General features: G+C 40.0%; 1 protein-coding gene across 1 annotated transcript; it reads left to right on the top strand.

Moving 5' to 3' along the window:
- Window positions 1-11,096: 11,096 nt before the first annotated feature.
- On the top strand, window positions 11,097-23,864 carry LOC135482285 (neuropeptide SIFamide receptor-like). The gene is made up of 3 exons (XM_064762235.1): window positions 11,097-11,539; window positions 22,541-22,640; window positions 23,138-23,864. The coding sequence occupies exons 1-3, from the start codon at window positions 11,224-11,226 to the stop codon at window positions 23,862-23,864; spliced, it is 1,143 nt and encodes a 380-aa protein (XP_064618305.1). The 5' UTR covers window positions 11,097-11,223.
- Window positions 23,865-25,913: the final 2,049 nt, after the last annotated feature.

Genomic DNA, 25,913 nt, shown 5'->3' with positions numbered 1-25,913 from the left:
TATTTTATGAAATCCAAACTGGCATTGTCCCAATCCCGATTCCGTCACACAGGAGTTGGCCTTACGCCATTGCATGTTCTGTCACTAAAAGCTTCTCTGAGTTAATCAAGGGCTGAGGATTTTTATCTCAAGGCGAGTGCTGTATTGTTACCACAGCCGCGAATGATTTCCACCAACACTATAGAGAACTAAACCTTTCAAACTCTGCATTTATTCAGTAAACCTGAACATAGTTCAGGGAACTTCTCATTAACTTTCACTGCAAGTACATTGTCATTCATACAGATCAAGGCTTGATGACTCTCGGAATAGTTGAACAAATGGTGAACGCGAACAACAAAAGGTTAATTCCACCACGTGTACTGTTCATTATCTTCACAGGGACCATTCTGTCTGTTGAAAATCTTTCTGTTGTCTTAACGTCCTGTCTCAATTATAGTCAGTATCTCTTTAATTATATGTATTTAGGTAGAACTGGTTGCTTGACAGAGACATTCCGCTTTGCACTGAGCGAAGCTTCATTTAAAACTGGGTCAAGCGTCGAACATTGAACAGTTTCTGTCCACCGACTTCTTCCCGGTTTCTTTTTGAATAAATCATTTGCAGCTGGTTTCTTGTCAAGCTGTGAAAGGTCAACACCATTAATGGCAACGTGCCAAACCCGTGACAATAGCACGAATAGGGAATGTTTCTTGACCTTAACTCTGCGTCCACCAAAACCTGCAGAAGTACCATACCATTAGCCACTGCCACCGTGGCGGGGTTTTGTCAGCGATATGGACAGCAAATGTCCATAATTAATTTTGTGTGTTTTACAGGAATTAAGTACTTTGTCTGACTGCTTTTAGGATTCATCAGAGTGTACCCACTGGTGTGGGCAGGCCTTGCGATTGGTAACTGAGTGACCAACACTAGATTTGGGAAACATACAAATTAACATACTTTTTTATTATATTTCCATAACGTTTCTTACATTAACGAGTAAAAAAACAACTAGGATTGTATTGGAACTAAAGAATATACAATAGCTATTGGAGTTAACTCACCATTTACCAGATTCATGGCATAATGAAAACATTTCAGTACAGAAATCCTTGAAAGATTAGGGAAAGATTTAGTGGGAAGTTTTATGCGCACGCAGAATCCACAGGTATTTGGTTGAAATCAGAGCATTTTCTGAAAATGCCGTGAATCCACCAAGATCATTAGATACTACAAGGTTGTCACTGATGTTCCATAGCTTTGGTACAAGTTATGCCAACATCATCACTTTCTGTGGCGAAGTCAAATTACGAAAGTTGGTTGTCATGGAAACTCTATCCAAGTATCCAACGTGACATTCTCAATAATAAATTGTATCTGGGAGTTATATTATCGGACCCAGGCGTTAATCATCGGTCAAATAAAAAAAACATGGTCTCTCCTCCAAGCGTTAAACTCAACAGGCCACCGACGTGATTATCAATTTTTTCACACACCAAAGCACCAACAACATATTTCAGTCCAAAAACTCGAATCTGACATTTAAAGAGACGAAATCCCTAAAGTCGGTCTGGGCTTGTTCCGAGGATATCATGCCACCGCCGTATTATAACCGTTTTTGGCGTACAGACCTGTTTTAACAGCGACACACTAGAAGCAATTTGGTGACCATGCTGCTGCCTACTCAAACCTCTTATGTGAATTCCGGTACAGACTTGATGGGAGAATCTGGCACGAAATGAAGAACAGCCTGAAATTAGAATTCATACGAAATGGAAAACCAAAGTATGACCCGTAATACAGGCATATGAGACGAGTCGCCTCATAAGCTGTCCATATCAGCTGGCATCCTGGGAAGTGCGTACAACGGGTGACGATCTGATCAATATGCATATCTAAAACATGAAGTTAGACCTGAAATGAAGCACCCACGAGAACATATTATCATGGTCACCACGTAAGAGTGATTATCTGTAGATGATAATCAAAACACTACTGCCTCCTGCTTCTAAAGCTTTCCTGATACATGCTGTTTGAGTGAAATCTGCGATTTAGAGATTACCTGCGTGCTTCTTTTATCCGGGGCTTTCTTTATCTCCTGTGTCTCAGCGGTAGTTGTCCAGATTTAATGTTTCAAAGAGAAAGTATTTGTAAAGCATTTTCCTTTTTTTTCAGAGAGACTGAAGTTTCAAAGTAACAGTTGCTAAATATCGACAAGGATAAGGTTAATCCAGACCCGTAGACAAATGGCACCCATCTCTTGCCACGTGCACAAAGGCAAGGCAACTAAACTGATGAAGTTAAAGCAGCTCTTAAGAGTCTTAAAAGTATGTATGAAAGAAACTTTCAACATTTCGTTATAGTAAATATCAAAAGCATTATTGGATTCTCTAGGGGAATATATGAAATAAGCTTCTCAGTTCACAGGCATGTTCTGAAGCCTTAAAATACATATGTAAATTTACCAAATTAGCTGCACGGTTTTACACGAATAAATGTTCACAGATGCTTTATCCACGGCATCTAATTAAATGTCGTTGAATATTTGTTAAGACATTCTAACATCACCGACTCCGAACTCCCACACGAGACTTATTGAATCGTGGTGTTTTCGTGGAGCATTTCCAAAAAAATTCATATTAGTCTAACTCATCATTAACTCTGAAATCACATCATTAACTCTGAAATCTCTTAACACTTGGACTCCTGACAATTTCGTGCCCAGTGTTCGTAAAACTTCACCCAGGATATTTGCTCCTTTTCCTATTCTATAAAAATGTGAACACGTTGCCTTACTCTGACATTCAGGTACAAATACTCGCACACGGATCTTTTAGGCGTGTTGATATGTCTCAGACTCTCGATTGACTTCTGATAAAACACCCCTTTGTGCATCATCTCACGTTATCAGGCCCTGTAGTAAAGCAGCACCCCCCAACATGGTGTGTGATCAAATCGTTGCCATGAAGCAGCCGTATTAGTTTCTGGCCTGACCGACACGAACAGCTCGTTTGCCTGTCGGTGATAGAGCGGGCACATCCGTCTGTCTGCTGTATCCTCCACCAGACACATTTATTAGCTCACCCTGCGCTTGCCTTTCATTGAATTCCAACATTACTCTCGGTAATCGAAGCGAAAAGTGCGGCAAAGCAGCAATTAATTGACACCTTTTGTCGAGACCCAAGAAGAACTGTGGGCTAAACTAGGTTTTCGGTAAGAGAAATAGCTAGTCTTTACCGGGTATTCGTTGGGGTCAAATAGAAATACCTGTCTTTGCTTGAGCCCATTATCCTAAGCCTTACCAGTATGTTGCTTAGAGGATCTGCTGACGTAAAGACGTTGCCGACGCCAAGCCATTTCCGGTCACACACTTTATCATGATAGACACAATAGTGTCATCTCTAACTTTCTTCGGCACATTAAGTTGTGCAAGCTCTTGAAAGCGACTAATGAAAATATAAACGCCTTTCTTTGCATTGGAGTGTTTCATTTCCTGAACCAATAGAAAATTTTAATAGTAGTTTTTGAAAATTGAGGCTCCAGAGAGGAAGTTATGTCTAAAGTTTCTCTACATTTTTTGTCTACATTTTTCAAAATGGCTATTTTCAAAAAGTTAACCTTTACATTGTTTGCGCATGCGTTTTTTGTAGCCTGAGATGTACACAACATATATGGCACAGGTGCACAATTTGCTTCACATTTAAAGTGTTGGTGCTCAAAGGTGTGTACACATTCATGTGCATGTGCAGATTTGTTACAATTAATGTATACCTGAGATACACATCTTCTTTCAATCGCGAGCTACACGAACAAGTGTACAAAACAGTGAACATTCGTTTTTGTTGCGAGACAAATATTAAAGGCGAGGTTCATAATAATTCAAGAATACATGTGTATGAAAAAACTTTGAAACAGCATGCACCTAACGTTCTTGGCCTAGTTATTCGAAAGTGTATTAGCTAATAGTGTTATTAAGTCATATTTTATATTTAAAACAGTCCTCCGGTTCAGGGCATAACTGACACAAATGGGACGCACGACTGGGTTTAGCATCGTGATCAGACTCCTATAGCCGTTTGACTGAGTCTTTCCATAGCCACAGGTGATGCGTAGCAAAGTTCGAGGTCAGGCACAGATCAAATATCCGCGTTAATATCGGATTATTTGTTAACTTGGGGATATCAGGATTAATTTGATTAACCCGCAAAACTTCTTCTTACCTAATCAGCTTAGACAAGTCATCTGTATTACTAAAGACATGAAATCAGCTATCTCAGAACATATCCTAGCGAACCCCGCCACAAAATTGACTGGAACGATACTAAACCCATCAAGATCAACTTAACAAACACCACAACAAGAAAACTAATGGAAGCTATTGTTATCCGGAACCACTAATCAACAGAGACCTAGGGTTCCTTATCCCCAAACCTTACAATGACCTCAGTATTGATGTACCGGGCTAATCCATCAAATTTGCCCAGCATTAACATGTGTGTCCCGAATAGTTTGCGGTCACATTTGTTTGACCATTTGTTTGTCTATTTACTTGTTCAGTGCAGTTATCATACACATGTAACTTTATACACTTTGTGTTTATGTGTTTAGTGCAGTTGTCATGTAGTTTTATTCACAATGTGTTTACCGCGGTTGTCATACACGTGTAGTTTTACTCACTATGTGTTTAGTGCTGTAATGATTAGATATATCGCCAAATAATTAACCATTGCACATACCATATCGTTGTTTTCTCTACATTTCTCTATACTGCTTGTATATAAATTAGAATTTTTAGTTGTATCTTCACATGCTTGATAACGATTTTATAATGTACATCGAAACATTGCGAGAAATAAATCAAAAGTTGTTATCCATATGGAAACTTTGTGATGTTACTCTGTCAACTTCTATATGCCTCTTAAAGAACTTTTTTCCCACACTTCAGTTGTGATCCTGGGATCTTTGTCTCTATCGCCCAGATCACCATTAGACTTAGCCTTTACCTTTCATTGGCTCAAGACAGGATGCAGCCTTGAGTTTGAGCTTAGAGTTTATACAGTTATCAGACCCGAGGACGTTCTGGTTTATTTATTTACTCACTGATCTATTATTGTATTGTTGTTTCCCGCCAGTATATGCACACAAGCCTAATGACTTTCGACATATGACGGAAACATTATTGAACCTCATAGATGCAGAGGTGTTTAACGTCATACACAAGAATAGGTCACTATTGTGAAAGCGGACAGTTTTATGAATAAAGGAAAACAAAGAACCCGGGGTAAAACAGAGACCATTTGGCAAGTTACTGACTAACATTCACATGTAACATAACCTACAGATATCCACACCATGCTGGTGGATCACAAGTAGTCTTCAACAAACATTACACTGTGGAAATGACTATGCCGGTCTCGTCACATAGACCCCCACGGTTAGTGACAGCAGCCCGGACCGTACTGGTTTATCTTTTATCTCTGACGACAGAATGCCTCAGATCTGAGCCAGGGTGTTTTGTTTTTTTTTACACTAACTATGCTGCCTGCTGACATTTACTTATTTATGTATTTATTTATTTGCTTGGTGTTTTACGCCGTACTCAAGAATATTACACTTATGCGACGGCGGCCAGCATTATGGTGGGAGGAAACCGGGCACAGCCCTGGGGAACCCCACGATCATCCGCAGGTTCACATGATAAAAAGAGAACGCACGGCAAAATGTTTCTACAAGTATAAGGATACCGTTACGTTTTATTTTGTCTCAGTACATGTCTTGCTGGCATGTAATGATTTTGCCCTCTGTTGGAATACATGCCCGGACATTTTGCCCCTGGGTAGACCTGATAAAGAGACCATCTGTCGCTTTCTGCGGTTCCGGTCCAGACACATTTGCTGGCTCTCCGACGTGTCCGAAGCCCTCTCGGAATCAATGCTCGTGACTATTAGACTCGTGTCACAAGATATGCCAGCGTACCTGAGGTGCGAATCATCAGCAAAGTGACAAAGCGTGTCGGGCCAATGAATCAGTGCCGATCTTGTGCTCCCGGCTAGCTCCCATTAGCTCCGTCTACCCCCTCGCCTTAACCGCTTGACCTCCCCAAACCCTCCACTCCAGTGGTCTGACAGTGTAAACATGCCGGAAGAACTGACATGATATGAACTGCGCAGTGAACGATTCGGTCAAAATGGTTGCCCTCTGGCGTATGTCTTCATGTTAAAGTAATGTTTGACCCTCTGATTATGTGGATGTGTCACGAGTTTCGGTAAATAGATCGAGTATTTTATGTATTGAATGTCTCCAGACATTCATTGGTGAATATTGGTGAATTTGGTATAGGTTTACAGGGAATTTCTCTCTATGTAGACAGATATGTAATCTTTATTTAAAACTCGAGGTCGAGTTATAAAATAGAAAGATTAACAACATTAATAAATAAAAATACTATTCTAAGAACATGCAGATTAAATTGATATCACAGTTAAGTTGATGATAAACAACTGAAAAAGTGTGTTTTTGGTAGGGTGAAATTGAAGACTTTCTTATTCTAGCTCGATCTATGGCCCTACTTTCTTCTGCGGCGAGGATGTTAAGGTCATGTCTTTATAACAACTCCTTAGAGAATTTTTATCAGTTTATGGTAGTACGGGTTGCAACGGATTTTTCTCCAAAACAACTATACAGGACGGTAATAGCCAGTTTTAATGTAAAGCGCCCTTTGGATGAGAATTTTGATTTGGGTTCCTGCTCGTCTGCCCGTCTGTTGGTCTGCACGTCCGTCTGTCTGCCTGTCAGTCTGCCAAGCACTGGCAACTCTGACCGGTCGTTTCTCTATAACTGAAAAGATTTAGACACATATTTTGCCTGATTGCCTCTCCAAAGCCTTACTTCTGGTGAAATGTCTGTTGGCCTCTCCAAAGCCTTACTTCCGGTGAAATGTCTGTTTACCTCTCCAGTGACTTATTTCCTATGAAATGTCTATTTGCTTCTCTAGTGCCGCGTTTCCTGTGAAATGTCTGTTTGCCTTTCCGGTGTCTTATTTCCTGTGAAATGTCTGTTTGCTTTTGCAGTGCCTTATTTCCTGTGGAATGTCTGTTTGCCTCTCCAGTGCCTTACTTCCTGTGGAATGTCTGTTTGTTTCTCCAACGCCTTATTCCATTTGAAATGTCAGTTTGCTTCTTCAGTGCCTTATTTCCTGTGGAATATCTGTTTGTCTCTCAAGTGCCTTGTTTCCTGTGGAATGTCTGTTTGTCTCTCCTGTGCCTTATTTCCTGTAAAATATCTATTTGTCTCTCCAGTGCCTTGTTTCCGGTGGAATGTCTGTTTGCCTCTCCAGTGCTTTATTTCCTACGAAATGCCTGTTTTCCTCTCCAGTGTCTTGTTTCCCGTGAAATGTCTGTTTGCCTCTCCAGTGCTTGTTTCCTGTGAAATCTCTGTTGGTTTCTCCAGTGCCTTTTTTCTGTGGAATGTTTGTTTACCTCTCTAGTACCTTGTTTTCTGGGAATTGTCTCTTTGCCTCTTCAGTGCCCTATTTTTTATGAAATGCCTGTTTTCCTCTCCAGTGTCTTGTTTCCCGTGAAATGTCTGTTTGCCTCTCCAGTGCTTGTTTCCTGTGAAATCTCTGTTGACTTCTCCAGTGCCCTTTTTTCTGTGGAATGTCTGTTTACCTCTCTAGTACCTTGTTTTCTGTGAATTGTCTCTTTGCCTCTTCAGTGCCCTATTTTCTATGGATTGTCTGTTTGCCTCTCCAGTGCCTTATTTCCTGTGGAATGTCTGTTTGTCTCTCCAGTGCCTTATTTCCTGTGGAATGTCTGTTTGCCTCTCCAGTGCCTTATTTCATATGAAATAGTGCCTTATTTTTCTACTGCATGTACTGCTATCGTGATGTACAGACTGCGCCGCTGCTATAATAAGTACATAGGAGGTATTTTCACTATTTCTATAGTGTTTATTGTCGCAAATGCTCCTGTGATGTTCAGATTGTGCCGCTGCGATCAGAAGTACACACGGCGTATTTTCACTATTTCTGTAGTGTTTATTGTGGCAACTGCTCCCGCGATGTACAGACTGCACCGCTGCTATCATAAGTACACATGGGGTGTTTTCACCTAGCGAAACCAAGAGATAAGTATCATATGTCATATTTTGTGCTATTATACGAGAAAAACTGGGTGTACCGTTACCAGCCGAGAAGACAGAGCTGTCATTAGATTCTTAAGTACATGTGACACCTGAGTTACGTATGACGTCTGATGACGTGCAAAGGTAAGTTTTTCTTTGATCACTTAAGACAGGTCTGTTATTGTCCAATAAGTACCTTCGTTTAGAGTAGCGTAGATCTGTAGAATTAGGATATACGGCAGATCTAATGGATATATCTGTATGAACTATTAGTAGGTCAGATAGATGAAAGGATATCATCGATCATTTTCAATATCGTCCTGTGAACAACATGACATACGATCCTCTATGAATCTATCTAAGAATTGCCAGTATATGGAAATTGCATTATCGAATATTTGTGAAACAAGTCTTTTGTCGTGTGGAATGAGTTGGTATGTCGAGTGTTATTGCCGCTATATATTTATTAACACAGAATGAAAATCTATACGTACATGCTGAGTACAATGTGTTCACATCTCACTATGCATCGCTGTCTTCTGCATAAAATGTGATAGAAAGGTAGATTTTCGTCTGGTTTTGACTTTGTAATGTTTGTTGTGTTTATTTATTTTTTTCTGTTTATTTTTTATTCATGTATATTTTTTTCGGGAAAAGTTCTTTTCCATTTTTATAATGTAACGAAGAATTATGGACGCTTTGTTTATTAGACTTGATCTAATTAAAGATTTAAGCCCAATCGTTGTCCAAACGAATGCATTGAGAAAGTAAATGCCAAGAAAAGCTCTACATGTTGTCGGAGCAGTACCATAGGTTCAGAGTCCGGGGCTTACAGACCTTCAGCATCTTATAGACCTTCTGTGATCTGAATTGCATGGTTTCTCTGACAAACAAAAGAGATGTCTTATAAGAGAAACCTGATGTTTACATGTTTAAGAACATGTGGGACATCTGTCAAATATTACAAAGATATTAAATAACCGGTCATATAATGCGCAATTATACCTGAACCCATTGGTCTCGGTCAGACCTGTATCATGAAACTGTCTAATACTATCCGGTTTATTCCTGTGATAACACTGATAAATTACACTTCAGAAAGCATATAAATAAATCACAAAGTTTTCGTGTTTTCAAACTCAAGCTATGATCTCAAAGTTCGAGGTCCAACAATGCTAGTCCTGTGTTAAGAATTGCTTACAGAACGGAAACTTTTTCACGCTGTATCTTTGTACCGCACTAAAATTCATTAAATGTCTAAGCATGGAGCTGAGGGAATCGTTACGTGTAGTGGTCCTTCTGTCATATAAATGGATACCCAATAACGGAGACCCTCTCGTGACGGACTGCTGCCTTCCAAGAGGAACGTGTGTGGTGTACCAGATTATCTGGTCTTCCAACCGGACTACAGGCACAGACTTTGAGTCCATCTATACAATCCAAACATCGGTTTAAGCACAACGCAGTACCACATCGTTTCACTCTGTGGAATACATGTGTACAACCGGTTGTTTGTGCTTGCGATGTTTGAATCAACCGTACTGTAGTAGTGGCGGGGTCTCATCAAGACCTTCATCTGCATGTAATACAACAGACCGTACAGGATTTCATTTTTGTCAGTGCTATTTTATTTACTGCAAGGTTTCCATTGTAAAACTACCCAAAGTCTGTTGGCCTAAAATCTTCACTCTAGCATTGTAATTTCCACATTAAGTGAGTTAAACACACTAGATACGTTTAACTGAACCCAATCTTTTCACAAAACAGGTACAAGTATTTCCGTGATTTAATTTGTTAAGGCTATGCATATAACTGTTAGTAGATTTCTTCCTTGCCATAGCCATACGAATCGCAGAACACCTCTTAGCCTCAAAGTATTTGTGAATGACATCAGGTAATACAAATATTCCTAAATAAAAAGTTTCTAACCCTGTTCTGTATTTTTAGATTGGTAAATGAGCACATGACATGGTATACATTGATAAAGATTTTGATGATACTTATGGCTGTGGGGTTTTTTTGGGGGGGGGAGGGGGCGTTGAGTTTTTGTCCTATATGTATCCTCACCACAACAGCTCCGTTACATCAGATGTACATGAAATCCCTGGTAGCAATAACAACGTTGTTTATTTCGCAAAGAATCTAATGCTGTCGTAAGGGCCTCACCTGCAGGGTTCTATCGATATCCAGGGTATAGTGTGAGAGACAATCCGCAGGTGTAGTTGAATGGTTGTGGCGTAGTTCCCGCTCTCAGAAATGGTACAGCCCAGGCGAGTGGTCGATACAACAATATCATAAGGACTCTCTCGGTTCGCGTGCTGTAGATAGCAGTTTGCCAATAGATCGACGGCGTTTCTAGCCAGTACTCCGTATGTCACAGTTCTATTCATAAAGTAACTTAGAATTTATGAAGATTTGATTCGGCAATCCTTGCTTCTCTGACAACATCGACAAAAGTCTTCTGTTCACACGGATGACGGCGTTGCTCTATAGTTTGGACGTTGAGAGTATGTTAAGGGGAACATTGTATTAAAGCGTTGTCGTTATTGTACAATGTGCTTTGTTGGCAAATGAGCGGAACAAGGCAGGGAAGCTTAAAGGACAGCTCTTGAATGAAAACATATATTCTGACAGTTTATGTGTTCTATTGGCAGGGCATTGTTCTTGGAAACAAACCTTTCAGACACTGGAGTGGGTATCATTGGCTGATAACGATCCATTTACAACTTGAGCTTCCAAGGCGTATTCCAAACCCACTTTTCACGGCTGTTGTCCCGAGGAAGACTTTTCAAAGTCGTCCGTGCGTGTGAAAGCTGATTATGAGACAGTGTTCCGGGCGATTGTTCTTCATTCTGCTTCGATAAAGAAAAAACTAGGATCAACGAAAACAGAGTGTTCTGTACCCAAGCTAGCGATCACAACACACAAGCAGTCGTGCCTTCGACCTTCCATCATCACCTGGCCAGCTGTAGCTTCGGGCTGTCACGGATTTTTACCAAGCTTGCAGTGGATACTTGCTGAAGAATGCATTTGCTTATTTTCTGATTAGTGGTTCGCAATGGTGCTCTAGCACAACTCTACACACAACCCAAGCTGATATCCGAAAACCACCTGATTAACATGTTTCAAAATGTTACTGAAACCTCACCGGCTATATCACAGTCCAACTTCTCTAACGACAGCTTCCTTGGCCAGAATTCGAGCGAAGCTCTACCACTTTTAAAGTTACCCATCTACTTAACAGTTATCTACTCATTTGGTTATTTTGCAATATTTCTTTTTACTTTCTTCGGAAATTTAATGGTTATAGCTGTTGTGTACAAAAATGAAAGAATGCATTCTGCTACAAATTACTTCATCGTGAACTTGGCCGTTGCTGACCTCTTGGTAGCGATATTTGTTGTTCCGTTCACACTTCTGGACAGCCTTTTCACAGGTAAGTGCGGCAGTTTTAAGTTTTAGTGTATTTTCATTTTTTTCAATGAAAGTAGCAATTTCACTTCGCTTAACTTGATTGCTTCCTCTGTAATAAGCTCGCCCAATTCAATTACCGGCCACTTAATGGCTAATACAGAGTTAAATTAAACATTTAATATGCACTACATAAGGCATAAAAAGGCTATAGTATTTAGAACGCTGGGATTAAGCTTTAATAGATGCTAGCATGAGAGCCAGTTTACACTTGGTTCAAAAATATTTGCATTTCCTCAAAGGTAGATTTCCTCTTAGCATCGGATGTGATGGCGTGCAACGAAGTTACAGTGGAAAAAATTGATTCAGCATGGCAATTGATTCTAATACCTGTTCCTGTTTACGGTTTCCTTAATGCTTTTTCATTTCATAACAATGCGTGTTTGGTAGTTTATTTAGTTTCGGCTTTATGATTTACGAGCTTAGAACGCAACTGTTGTGTTGGCTGCTTCCTGTGGTTTGACAAAACAGGCGTGGTTAATATTCCCGTCAAAATAACAGTGGAGGAATTCTCAGAAACTCATTTCAGAGACTTATACGAATCAATACCCTTTAAAAATCAATCAACGCCGGCAGTGAAATAAAATGTTTACACACTGTTCACAATATATTACAGCCGTTACAAATGTGTCGAAAGGCTTTCTGCGTGATCATTGGGCTGAATAGTTGACATGTGGTGCGGAATGAGTTTAAAAAGATGAATCAATTGAGGAAAGAAGCTGAGCGTTATATAATCCACACTTTAATGCAATAATTCTTGCCAGGCAGGTGATTAATTACCTAATATCCACTATTTTTCTGAAATATTTATCCAGAATTATAGCTTGGAGATAAAGTACGCGCAGAAGCTATTCCCATAGGAGCGATACATCAAGTGCAAGATTCATTTAAGATGTCAAGCGGATTATGCGCAATATACCTGATAATTAAACTAATTACTCGTGGTGATGCAAAAAGCTTTTTCGGCTCTGAATGCCATAACGACCGGATGGAAATGAAACATATATGTATGGTAAGAGAATACAGCATATAAAGGAAGGAAGATTTGTTTTAATCCCCATAATGGCTTTGATTTCAAAACCCCCGTCTAAGTCTTCGTTCGCGAGGAGCAATATCATGATGGGTACTTGATCATTCCATTCAATGGCGATGTTGCTGTTTTCTTCAACTAGGGAACACAACCATGTAAACAGCCATCCGCCGTCAAACAGAAATCGTACATTTTATAAGCGCACCACCATCCTTCAGAACACGAAGGAAGAGTGCAATTTACATGGTACTCAAGGCTCGCAAAGCAGCTGGGTTGGGATTGGAACTCACAGCCACAGAAATGAAAGGTCACCGTGCACATTGATTCTATCGGTTGAAAATCAGAGGAGAGTGGCAACCAGACAGGGACAGTTTCAAATCAAACCAATCTCACCCCCCAATATATCTTGTTAATTTACCGCTTAAGGTGGCTTCAGCTGGTTCCAGGCCCCTCAGGGAATTCCTCGCCACATAAGATTTGAGCTGTGAAATAGAACAATTAGAAGCACGGAGCTCTGCTTGCTATTAGGTTACCAGAGCTATTGAACGATTAATTCCTCAGCTGTGTTTACCGTGACCACAAGCCAACAGTCATGAAGACATTTATCCTACTGTGGATTCAACTTCCTAATATGTCGTAGAACTTCAAGCCCTACTATAACTAGATCGTTGGCTATGTTAGCAATATGCGTACCGGTAGCATTGCCAGATCTATGAAACAACGTACTATTAATATTTAGGTAGAGTAACTGTCTGTCGGAGAGAAATATCATTACGTTGAATCAAAGCAAGTGGAAAATACCAAGCAGGTGAAGTATTGTGCTAGACTGACGTGGAGTCATATAAGCATGTGTTTTAAAGATGGCACAGCTCTTTATTGTGTCTTATCAGACTAAATTCCTGCTCAAATACTTGCTGAAAGGGACACGAGCATTATGCTCTAAAGCTTAACAGGGGTTATCCAGTAAATTGTCACTTCATTGGAAATAGTACTTTATTGTCCGACAACATTCACTTTCTTTGGCTTTTAACTGCTAGGTCACACAAGGCGTAGGTTCAGAACGATTCTCGGATAGGAAAGTTTTAAGATTATCCTCTTCTATTCCTCTTGTGTTGACTTGGTGGCAGGAATGGCCGGCTTATAGCAACGATGTAAGCGTACGATCGAGATATACGAGTCTGGCCAGAACTGGTATCTGAACAGGTTTCCATATTCCACCCCCTTTCAACGGAAACTTCGTTTTCATTTATTTATTGATTTGATTGGTGTTTTACGCCGAACTCTTATACTTTACTTATACGACAGCGGAACTTCGTTTTAAGGTTTTGATCTTAATTTGCAACAATCAAATGTGACGCTGTGTAACTTTGAAAGACATTACATCCTTTTTGATGGGCCCAAGAGTTACATATTCTGTGTTTATTTCACATTCAACCTGATGTCTATTCACCCTATGAAATTTTTTAATGTTTTTGGAGGACCTTTGCAGTTGGGTGTGTACTCGCCACTAGGTATGACACTAGCCCCACTGTCCATGGAGACATTAAAAAAATACGATTAGATTGTTATGCAGATATATATCTCCAGACAGTGCAGGGTATCATCAAGGTGTGAATTAAGAAAAATATTTGCTCACTGAGCTCGACTATTCTGTTAGGCGTGGACAGATGTACAGAGACATATTCAAAGTTTGGTCACGATTTCCTTTATGTTGGCATTGCTACGTTTACAATCGCTTTCTCGTTATGGAAAACCGTTAAGACTCACTGCGGATAATGGACAGCTTAAATATTACTCAACATTTTCAGCCGGAAATCCTTCAATGGTCAAGAGTTCGACATTTGTGAAGGTGCTGTCAGATTACCGCAGGTTACATATCTACTGTGGATACATTGCAAAAGCAATGAGGCGATAAAAGGCCCAATGGACAGCACATGACGCGTGGCATGAAGGTTGCAGACCTGACACTCAATCAGCTTGGGTATTCAGAGGATGCCGTGCATTTGCCAATTGTTTATTACAGATCCTTCCAAACATACGTTTCTGGTTATTCGTGATATTACCATGTTCACGTAAGCTTTAAAAGTGCATGATATGGCAGATATTTTGTACACATTCACGCAACATTGGGTATAGAAAAAGATACAAGTAGTTTGTAAGATTTCTAGTGCCGTGATGTTTCTTTTTTTATTCTTAAACACCGTTCTCAATTTTTTTTAAACTTCTTTCGGCGATTGGAGCGGGGAAGCGAAATGCATGGGGTAGTTTTGTGTTAATACATACACTTCACGGAGAAACAACTGTTGTCCTGTTGATTTAGCTAGTCAGAATTACACACCAAAGTCTAAGTACCGAAAAGAATATACGAAAAGTTCGCGGGGCCTCCGTGGCCAAGAGGGTTGGCACGCCGGCGCAGCGCAATGGCCCAGGAGCAACTCACCAATTTGGTCGCTGTGAGTTCAAGTCTAGCTCATATTGACTTCCTCTGTGGTAGTGGGTTCCCCTCGGGCTCAGTCCGGTTTCCACCCACCATAATTCTGACCGTTGTCGTATAACTGAAACAGTCTTAAGTACGCCGTAACACACCAATCAAAAATAAATAAATAATAAATAAATATGTAAAGTTGGCAACAAATCTTAACCTGAAAGTAAATTCACCAACAGAAAGGTTCATTTCTTGCAAAATAAAGTAGACATATAACGCCATTTCGCGGTGTGGACTAAAATATCTGATATGTGTGATATGTACACAAACGACCCTCCGTAAGACTCCAATCTCCGTCCAGTGGACGAAGGGTTTATAAACTGACCATGCGTGGCTTGTTTAACAGGCATATTAGTCGCGACTACGTGTTGCAGTGAAGCAACTGTCCGACAATATGTGGCTGTTGGTAGAATGATGGATTGCCTGCGGGAGTATTGGTATATAATAGCTGTCAGCCAAACCAGATAAAACATGGGAAATAGGCACGGAATAATCTGGCCATTAATATCAGAACCTACCGGTGTTCAGGATGCTGGCAGTATCACAGCCCAGGGCAGCCCGACTCGGACCGTCGACAACAAAAAGTGCGTGGCCAGACTTTGCTCACTGCACACAGTTGTTTGCAGTACCTTGGTTCAATCCAGCCATTGATTTTATCAAATTTCAATTACTAGATATATATGCGTCAATCGCTAATCCATAACATCTGACGTCTCCAGGCTCTTCATTTCTCCATTTGGCAGTGGAGTGATTAATATCTAACGGCAATGGGATATGACAGCCCATACAAATAGCCATTACTCTTGATTAAACAATTAGCGGAAGTACAATACGTCTATTAATCCGGCTGTTCAAAATACCATTATTTTCCCGAGACAGTGGCACTAAGACCTACAACTTTGTGTCAGAAGGAAATATCTGTAATACATAGTGTAGTCACAAATAACGAATGCCTTCTGGCAAACGAACAGTGTTCTTTAAAGTACACGCACATGTCAAGAATGGACAAACATACTTTCCCAAGAAATCCATTCGCCAGTCCACATATGAAGGCTTTGTGGCTTCTTTCAATGCGGCGATCTTAGTTTCGCGTGCCAAGGGGAATTACTTCCTGACGGACGTATAAATGATTGCATTGATCCCATCGGTAATAATGATTGGCAACAATATACCATCAATTAGTAGTACTCTCTAAATGTGTGTTTTTGTTTTAAGCACTTTATGGCTTGTGATTCCAACAGGGACAATTTCCTGACATGCTACGTGAAGTAAGCTAAAGGCCACCCGTATGGCTAACTGGTTCATGAAGCATACACGAAGGCGTCACGAATTTCCTGACTTGAGAGCCATCGTTACCACGACAGAGCATATTAATCGTGACTTATGACGTTTAATGGGAAGCGTCATAAGCTTTCTCTCTGACTTGATCCATCCATTATTGTTATCCTTACACTAACTTAGCAATGTTTTGACGTATATACCAACTCTCTATCGATTTAAACACCATAAATGATTTATCCCAGGGACAAAAATTAGATTACCTGCAAAATAAGGCTGTATTCTGGGATTTGATCTGCAAAAACGTACCACAAACTAATTGAATCGTTAAGATATGTAGATTGTCCCTTGTGACAGCTGGCCGAATTGATGGTTTATTGAACAGATCCGGGGTTGACAAAACGGTAATGTTTGTCTGAAAGCATACATTTACCATAAAGATAAATTGATTGTATTTATTTATTTATTTATTTGATTGTTGTCCAATGCTGTACTGAAAAATATACACCAAACAAAAGAGGAAAACGGTATGCCCGGCTACCGACCATCGTCAAGAGCTTGAGAAACCTCTAACAGGAAAACCGCAGCAGAAATAGAGAGCTGGATTTGAACCCGTGATTTCATTTTGTCAGAGACTGTCAGTCATTGGTGAGACGAACACTTTAGTTCAATGAACCATCGATTACTCGAACAAAAACAACACTTACACAGGTGGCACACATATAACGTTTGTGCTTAAAAGACAAACTTATTGGACTCATTGGAGTAAGATAGACATGCGAAGATAATCACTGGAGGTTTGGTTTTCGTTAGCTTGATAGTTGTTAATGGTTTAGTTCATTTATCTGACACATCCAGAATAGTGCGATTGAACTGCTTTGACCTAGGACATTTGTAAGGCGCTTTGCTGTGCTCTGTTTTCATGAAGAAATTATCTCACAAGCTAGACCATGCTATCGGGGATACTGATTGTTTACTGAGGGATCAAAATCGGCTTTCATTGAACCGGAAATTGCTTTGGACCATTTAAACTTTTCTTCCCTGGCATAAAGGGGTTTTGTGGTGAGGACAATTGAAAACAGTTGGCGATAAATAGCCGGTGTTTGCTCCATTCTGTCTATACGAATCGCTTTAGTCACGACAACTTCCTAGCGAGAGTACGGACCTCATGTTGAGAGGGCATCCAGCGGAGTCTGTCGACGCAGACGCCGATTAGTCGTTGATAGTTTTCTTTACTTCCCAAGTACATTTCTGCTAATTGTGCTGTACCGCTCTGTAGACAGTTCCCGGTGGGGCTGAGTCTCCAAAAAAAGTAATCTTTTCATATTCTTAGGATGTGCCTAAACCCACCAAGTGCGCAATGGTGCTGTCAAGTTAAACAAGCCTTACCAAAGCTTAGTCGAGAACGACATTTTTATGCAGTTGTGTGTACATTTTCGTGACCTAGTGTAATCGGACATGTCAGCTGTCCTAGTGTAATCCGAAATGTCAGCTTTTCTAGTGTAATCCGAAATGTCAGCTTTTCTAGTGTGATCCGAAACGTCAGCTGTCCTAGTGTAATCTGAAATGTCAGCTGTTCTAGCGTAATCCGAAGTGTCCGCTGTCCTAGTGTGATCCGAAATGTCACATGTCCTGGTGTAATCCGAAGTGTCCGCTGTCCTAGTGTGATCCGAAATGTCACATGTCCTGGTGTAATCCGAAATGTCAGCTGTCCTAGTGTAATCCAAAATGTCAGCTGTCCTCATATAATCCGACATTTCAGCTGTCCTAGTGTATCCGAAGTGTCAGCTGTCCTAGTGTAATCCGAAATGTCAGCTGTCCTAGTGTAATCCTGAATATCAGCTGTCCTAGTGTAATCCGACATGTAATCTGAAATGTCACCTGTCTTTCTGTAGTCTGAAATGTCAGTTGTCCTAGTGTAATCCGAAATGTTATTTATCCTGGTGTAGCCCAAAATGTCAGATGATCTAGTCTAATACAAAAGTCAGCTGTCAATGTTCAGTCTAATCCGTAAACAGTCAAGCAGGTCAGTATCGTGTGGCGAAGTAAAACGTAATAGTTAAAGCTTTAACTGAAAAATACGCTGATCGTTTCTGATGAAGTTATCTGGTATGAGTTTGACTCCAACGTAGGACAATGTTCTTTGACAAAGTTATCAGAAAAAACTTTGACTTCCAAGCACGGTATGTTGTGTAATATATAGTAACCGTATCCGTAAGTCTTGATAGCCATATTGTGTGATGACGTTGCCTGCAAAAGCGTTCACTTTGAAGCACGGTAGGTAATGCTGTCTTATTATGTTAAGTGTAAAAGTTTTGACTGTCAGACACTGTAATCTTGTTTGATGACCTCACAATGTACCTGTAGAATCTTTGACTAATAAACACTGTAATGTTATTTGATGACATTGCGTGTAAAAGTTTTGAATGCCAAACAAAGTAAGTTTGTGCGATGACCTTACGTATAAAAACTGTGACTGTGAAGCACAGTAACTGTGCTATACCACAACAACGTGACTGTCTCGTGCAGATGTAGTTGTGTGGCGGAAATGTCTCCATTTAGGTAATTACATGCACACTAACGATCTAATCGGCATGACTGTACTTTGTTCTTCGACATAAACATGACACTGGCTATCCTACTAGCACACTGGCAATTACATATTGTCGATGTTAGCCTCCAAAGTTCTAACACGCACGCATGGATTTAGATTTAGCGGTTGTCTACGAAAAAACCGGATTAATCCTATTGATTTATCAACATACGTGCATCCAGAGAAGTTTCATGGACTCCGGAAAGGCGTTTCCTCTCTGCTAAACGAAAGAAATTAATTCAGATGGACATAGCTAGAGTCAATGAGCTGGTCTATTAAGTCAGATGTTCCTTTGGTCGATTCAATACGTTTAGGGTGGGCTTTTCATGCTGGAGAGTTCACGAGAGAAGCTTTATTGTCCGTCTGTAGAACCTGCTGTAGTGGGAGATATTCGAAATGGGCAGCACAAAGACTCCTGTCGTGAAGGGCGTCTGTAGTGGAATCGAATCGAAACTGTTTCCATTGATGTCATGATTTAACGTGTGGGCTACTGGTTTGTCGACCTTCGACGTCAGGGGATGAGGTGGGTGAACAGACTCCACATAGGGGTAGAGGTGGGTGAACAGACTCCACACAGGGGATGAGGTGGGTGAACCGACTCCACACAGGGAATGAGGTGGGTGAACAGACTCCACACAGGGGATGAGATAGGTGAACATACTCCACACAGACAACAATTCTTATAACCCGGTCTAAACTTTACTCTTGTCTCATACGGATCTGTGGGAAAGGTCGATATAAAAACAGCGCTACACTTATGGTACGTCTGCTTCTGATTGAGTTTTGTTGACAATAAGGCCCGATGTATAGACAAAAATTGGCCTGGTACGACACAAAATGAAAATGTCACTTTGCCGGTTTGCACCTACCCAAATAAATCAAAGCAAAAAATAGGTATGTAGAATTTGCTTTGTTTGCCTGAATTGCTAACCAAATGGAAACCAATCTGAAATGCAAACAAAAAGATAAAATATACATGACTTCGCAATACATTGCGGATGTCCTCAGCCATCGGCAAAAAGCATACCTGCCAGCAGACAAGGCGCACTTACTGTCCTAAAACAGTACAAGTTCGATTTCTTATCTCCCCCCCCACTCCCGCACACACACACCCTCACTTAACGATCATTACAGCTGCACCATTAGGGCCTGAATCTCCTCAGAAATGATACACAGAAAAACCGGCTTCAATTAAACTTCTATACTGCCGAGATGGAACCTTGAATTATATTAATCATTTAAATGTAGCCGTTACGTAAGTGGCTGTACGAACTGTGCTGGACGGGATTATGTGATCCATAGAACTAGCGTTCTCTGCCGTGTTTGCGAAGCATTTTCACCTTAATTCTTTAGAAAGCCTTAGGCATGGTACCCTTTGTCCGAAAATCCCCAAACCAATTTAATCTTTTGCAATTTAGAAATGACCCCTCTCATAGATTAAAATAAAAAACGGTCTGCAGGAGTATTAGATTCAATCGTCTAAATTTACAATTTGAAAGAATTTCTGCAATAAGGCGTTGTCCCTTCTTTGAAATGGCAAACCAGGCACCTATAGTCCTTTCCTCTGCGCCCTTTCCGGTTTAACCTGGAGAGACTTTCACAATTTTCGTAAATTCAATTTTTCCTAACTTTTTCGGAAACGATTTTGTTTCAGTAGCAAAGTTCTAAGGGAAATGAAAAATATACAAACTATTAATTAACGTAATTTTGTGAAAGTCGGTGATGACGGCGTGTAAGTGAAATAATCTTGAGTATGGCGTAAAACACCAAATAAATGGTGTTTCTCAGATCACTTCTCAGATCACTTTTCAGTATTCTTTCCTAATTATCCACCCAAAAAGCCTGAATAATCTTCAAAGTATTTGAACAGTATTAGAATGTTAAGCAAAACGGGGGTACATGCACTTAAAACTTTAACTAATCATGGATAACTGAGAACTAGGATCCGAATCAGGAAGCCGTCTTAAGTTTACCTCCTCTTTTTCCTTATGCCTGATATTAGATTTAACCTTAAGCACTAATGTTCTTCTTTGCTCGGCGATTTACACCTACTCTTTGTGCTAAAATGTAAATCCCAATTTTTAATCACATTTAGCGAAGCTAACAGCTATAAAGGGAAGATTTTAAGCCTGTGATTCATGATTTTAGATCTTGTTGGGTTCGTTTTGCCATCTGTAATAATTGAGAGCAATCAATATTGAACTTGGAGCTTTTAAATATGAAAAATTTACTTACAGTTAAAATCCGTTGAACCAATTAAAAAGGGTTTACCATCTTCAAAAATTGGAATTAGCCTTGTGCCTCTTTGTGATGACATTGTGATGTGATGAATTGGCGGTACTGCAAAGGCTACAAACGAAACGAAGAAGCTTATTTAAGTGCAGTTACATTCGAATTGACCGGTATTTCCATATGTCTGACTCAGCTCTTTGAGACTCACGTTAAGTGACAATTTCATTTGCATTGATTAAATCTAGATGATCTGGCCATCCTTCACGTGAGGCAGAGGCAGCATTTGTGGTCGCCGACAGCTGAAGAATTATAGACAATGAAAAAATGGTGTATTGATTATATCTTTGTAGTACTTGTGAAAACCATTTCCCTTTACTACCTAATTTAACGCTATTGTGATTTCTTCAAAAACCGCTTAGATTTTCTATTTTCTAATTTCACGCAGGATGGTATACACTTTGTCTAAGATGATGTCGATATGTGGAAAGTCGCACATTCACCAGTCTTTCCTTCTTTTTAGTCTAACTACAATATTGTTGGAAATAACACTTTCATCACCGCACTCCTTTTTCACCGATGAATATAGTTAGCTGATATCCATCCGCCGATTAGAAGCAGAAGGACGATGAGTGTCTCTCTTGACTTTCGAACTCTCTTGTTGTTTTTCTTTGTTGAATCCCTCAGTTACTAACTCCACTGATCCCCCATACTATGCATTTACATGCACTGAATTTCGAGGCTAATTTTAAAGATTTAGGAATTGGAAATGTTAATTATGCATTGATTATAGCCTCTCACCATAATGCTGACCGTCGTCCCTTATAAGTGAAAATATCTTCGAGCACGGCTTAAAACACCATAAATAAACAAATAAATGTATTGCTTAAAACACACACCCCATCCCGTCCATACTTAACTTTTAGTCATGTATGGGGTCGTTGTACCTTTGCCTACTACCTGTATACAGCACAATTTTGAAAACGTTTTAGTTCCAGATTTTATTACTCGAACAGAAAAAAAACTTTCAGATTTTAGTTTCAATTTTAAGTAAAGCGGAACGATTTCTCGTCGTTTTATCAGAATGCTAATGATAATGCTTCTTGAAATCTATCAGTAAATTTCAGTCATGTTGTCACATTAAGTACCGCTGTACAAAAGGTTTTATGTTTTAGATGAATGTTCAACAATGTTCTTTTCCATAACTGCTTTTGCATCCTTGGCTTTCAATAAAAGTATACACCAAGCAAAATTTCCAATAACAGTTTACTGTTGAATATATACCAAGAAGCATTTTATTACAGGAAAGGGTTGATTATCTGTATTAATACTGTGCTCCGTTGTTTTACAGGCTGGAAATTTGGTGCTTTCATGTGTAAGGTAACCCCGTACTTACAAGGCGTGTGCGTATGCGCCTCGGTTACAACTCTGGCTGCCATAGCAATCGACAGGTAACACTCGATATGACCTACTCTTATCTCTAATAAAGTCTCTTATTTGGAATTGTGCTCAGGTGCCAGCCATTGCCACAGCTGTGACGATTAGAATTACCTTTCCGTTGTTCCAATCACCTCTGAAATAATTATAATGTATGTACATCTGTGTAAGCTTGCCATCAACGCCATGACAAATGACATGAACGGAAAACTCGAATGGAAGGTGAAGTGCTAGACAACTATATATCACAGGATATATTATATCTGGCAACGTTACATGGTTAAAAGTACCTGTACGTATTTCACAGAAATAACCCCCTTATGGGCTAAGCACTTTATTCATCACACTGGTTTACTTTCTTTGTTGCTAATGTGTGCCTATTTCTTACATACTAGTATTCCAAACACCCAAAGGCGGTTTAAAGTACACGTATTTCATGAATAATCTTTTGGTCTAAACATTTTACGCCATTGCCATTAGTGACACTGATGTCCCTTTTACTTTGTTGCAGGTATCTGGCTATTTGTTACATATTTCAAGTTAAAATAACCGGCCGTATATGTCGCATCATCATCATCAACATCTGGGTGTTGGCCTTGGGTGTGTCGCTGCCCTGGGCTATCTACCACAAGCAGATCGTCTACCCGCACTCTCCAGAGGTTTTCCTGTGCTGGGCGGCCTGGCCTAATGAGGAGAGCAGGAACGCTTACTTCCTCGGCGCCACATTTCTTGTCTGTTACGCCATTCCTTTGTTGGTAATCTCAATGTGCTACGGTATGATAGGCTATCGAGTCTGGAACAGAAACGCACCGGGCATATCCAATACATCTGGAGTCATTTACAAATCTAAGGTTAAAGCTATAAAAATGATGCTTACGGTCTTTCTTCTCTTCTCGGTGTCCTGGCTACCATTGTACACTATATACCTGTGGCTTTATTTTCGCCCGGACACGAGTAGTGAGAACAATATCGTGTTTGAAGTTTTGCTACCGATTTCCCAATGGCTGGGCTCGTCTAACAGTGGCATGAATCCAGTTATATACTGTTTCTACAGTAAGAAATTCCGCAGAGGATTCAAATCGCTGGTCACGTGCTGCAGTAGTAGTCGTCTGCAAAGGAACCGAAGTCATTTTTCCACCACGAAGTACATGACCGTCGATTATGATAATGGTCACTTCAAAGTGTCATTCAGAAAGGAAGTTCAAGAGGACGATAGTTCATCTCGGAACTATGTGTAATTATGAAGGTGTCGTCGCGTGATGTTGTGTCCATCGAGAAACTCAGTGTCACAACGAACTTTATCATCGAGTTTGAAGATGAGATGTGTTTGTGATATTTACCGTCACAATCGTCATTTGCTGTTCAAGATTGCACAAAAATATATTTGTTAGCTTTAACATTGATTTGTTCATCGTCCGTTAAGAAATTTAATGTAACGAGAAAAATAATAAAATGAATGGGATTAAATGTGATGAAATATCTAAACCGTACTGTTTAAATTGTGTGGAAAATAAAGAGTTCTCATTATATTTCCGTAAATGTAATTCCACATATATTGCAACATATGTATGTTGAAATGGGCGGAAAGATTACAAAACATTGCAAATTCTTACAGAAAAAGTTTTCCATAATGTCTTATGTAGCTTACACGTATGTTTTGATTTGATAACCTTCACGCCCAAAGGTATCTGACGTCAGAGCCCGAAAGACCTTTCCGAACTGTCAATTAAGAACACGCAAATGACCAATCATACGCAGAATTGTTGCAAATAGGTCAACCGGATGTCCCACACATTGGTTGCAAATGTTCACAATTAAAGGCTGGTGGGGTGGGACATCGGATGTGTTGGATACTAGCGCTGACGGTTGGAAGTGTTGCCCAGAAGTAATGAACTATTCAGCTTGAGGGAAAATAGGTAAAGGCTGGCAGTGTAATCATGACCAGAGGAATAAACCTCTTTGAACAAGAATATAGTTGAAAGGCGGGGAGGGCATCCCAAAAGGTAAACAACGATTGTAACTCATATGATGACGTTAAATGTTATTAAGTGCTGAAATTTTGATTTCTTTCTTCCTTGTAAAACTTTGTGCTGACAGTTGTTGACTGAGTCATTATGCTGAGCTCAGCACAGAATAAAATCAGTGATAAGAATTATTGTCAGACCACTATATCTGACACAGATCCCTTATAACAACAGCTCTTGTGAGGACAGATAATGGTGTGCTCAGACAAACAAGTGATCCCAGGTCATGTCGGCTACACTCAGTAGGAAAGCTTATCAGCCACTTGAGTGCACGTCTAAACCATGGAAAAATTCCACTTATAAATGTGAGCAAACTATGGTGTAGAAACATGGCTTCTAACCAGATTTAGACTTTGTATTCATTTGACTGCTATCATTTAAAGGCTAATGTTCTCAAAATAATGCCATTAACATGTTTGGATTTGTTTAAAATCTGCAGTCAATGGTACGTTACAGCTGCAGCTTGATTAGCCTGTTTCATAACTCCGACGTTCAGTACTGGGATGTGTTGCATGCGTCGCGGGTTCACACAAATGATTAGTAACGGCATATAAAGAACGAGTAAGTTGTCAGTTTGATATTCGTCATCCTGGATGAGTCGTAGCCACGACACCTGAGCAGGTATGCGCCGGTAGCTCACAAGTGCACCTGTTAGATCAAATTATCACATCGATGAAATGCGTTTACCACAGTTCTCGTGAGCGTTCCCATAATTAAACATTGTTGAAGCCTCCTTTGATGTCGGAAAATGCAGATGCCTCGATACAGACCATTGATATCGGAGTTGATACCTTTCCAGCCCCAGACAGACTGAATGCTATCACCAGATGCCTTTCATATGCCACGGGGAAAAAGGTCTCGAATAGGAGACATGGTTAAAATGTTGTGAAATATTAATAATTTAATCGAGATCAAAAGATACTTGACTGAACTCAAAAATTTCTAATATTTATATTTTGCTAAAACTGTAAGACACAGTTACTTGAAAAGGAAACGCAACATGAGACAAAGCGCCATTTACCTGTACCTATAATGTGCTATCACAAAACCACAAAAATAGTCACAATAATCACCAGATGATTTTTAGAAACGGAGGTAAACATAAATACTTAGAGCCAAGAAAATTAAATTCAGCTGGCGGCAAGACTTGTAACCTGCAAATCAGCAGAAGTAGGCACTTCATAATGACAGAATCGATAGTCCAAGGACTAATCGTTTAAGGCATATACATGTACAGTCTGTGGTATAGTAGTTTTCTTTCTA

The sequence above is a fragment of the Liolophura sinensis genome, chromosome 1, assembly GCF_032854445.1.
Source record: "Liolophura sinensis isolate JHLJ2023 chromosome 1, CUHK_Ljap_v2, whole genome shotgun sequence".
In the NCBI taxonomy this organism is placed as follows: Eukaryota; Metazoa; Mollusca; class Polyplacophora; order Chitonida; family Chitonidae; genus Liolophura; species Liolophura sinensis.
The sequence above is the reverse complement of the archived record's forward strand: the minus strand, read 5'-3'. Positions and strand labels throughout refer to the sequence as shown.

Bases quoted from the DNA above. Each gene is read 5' to 3' on its own strand.
- LOC135482285 (XM_064762235.1), top strand. From the start codon at position 11,224: ATGTTTCAAAATGTTACTGAAACCTCACCGGCTATATCACAGTCCAAC. The intron at 11,540-22,540 runs GTAAGTGCGGCA...GTTGTTTTACAG, and splicing joins TCTGGACAGCCTTTTCACAG to GCTGGAAATTTGGTGCTTTC. The intron at 22,641-23,137 runs GTAACACTCGAT...ACTTTGTTGCAG, and splicing joins GCTGCCATAGCAATCGACAG to GTATCTGGCTATTTGTTACA.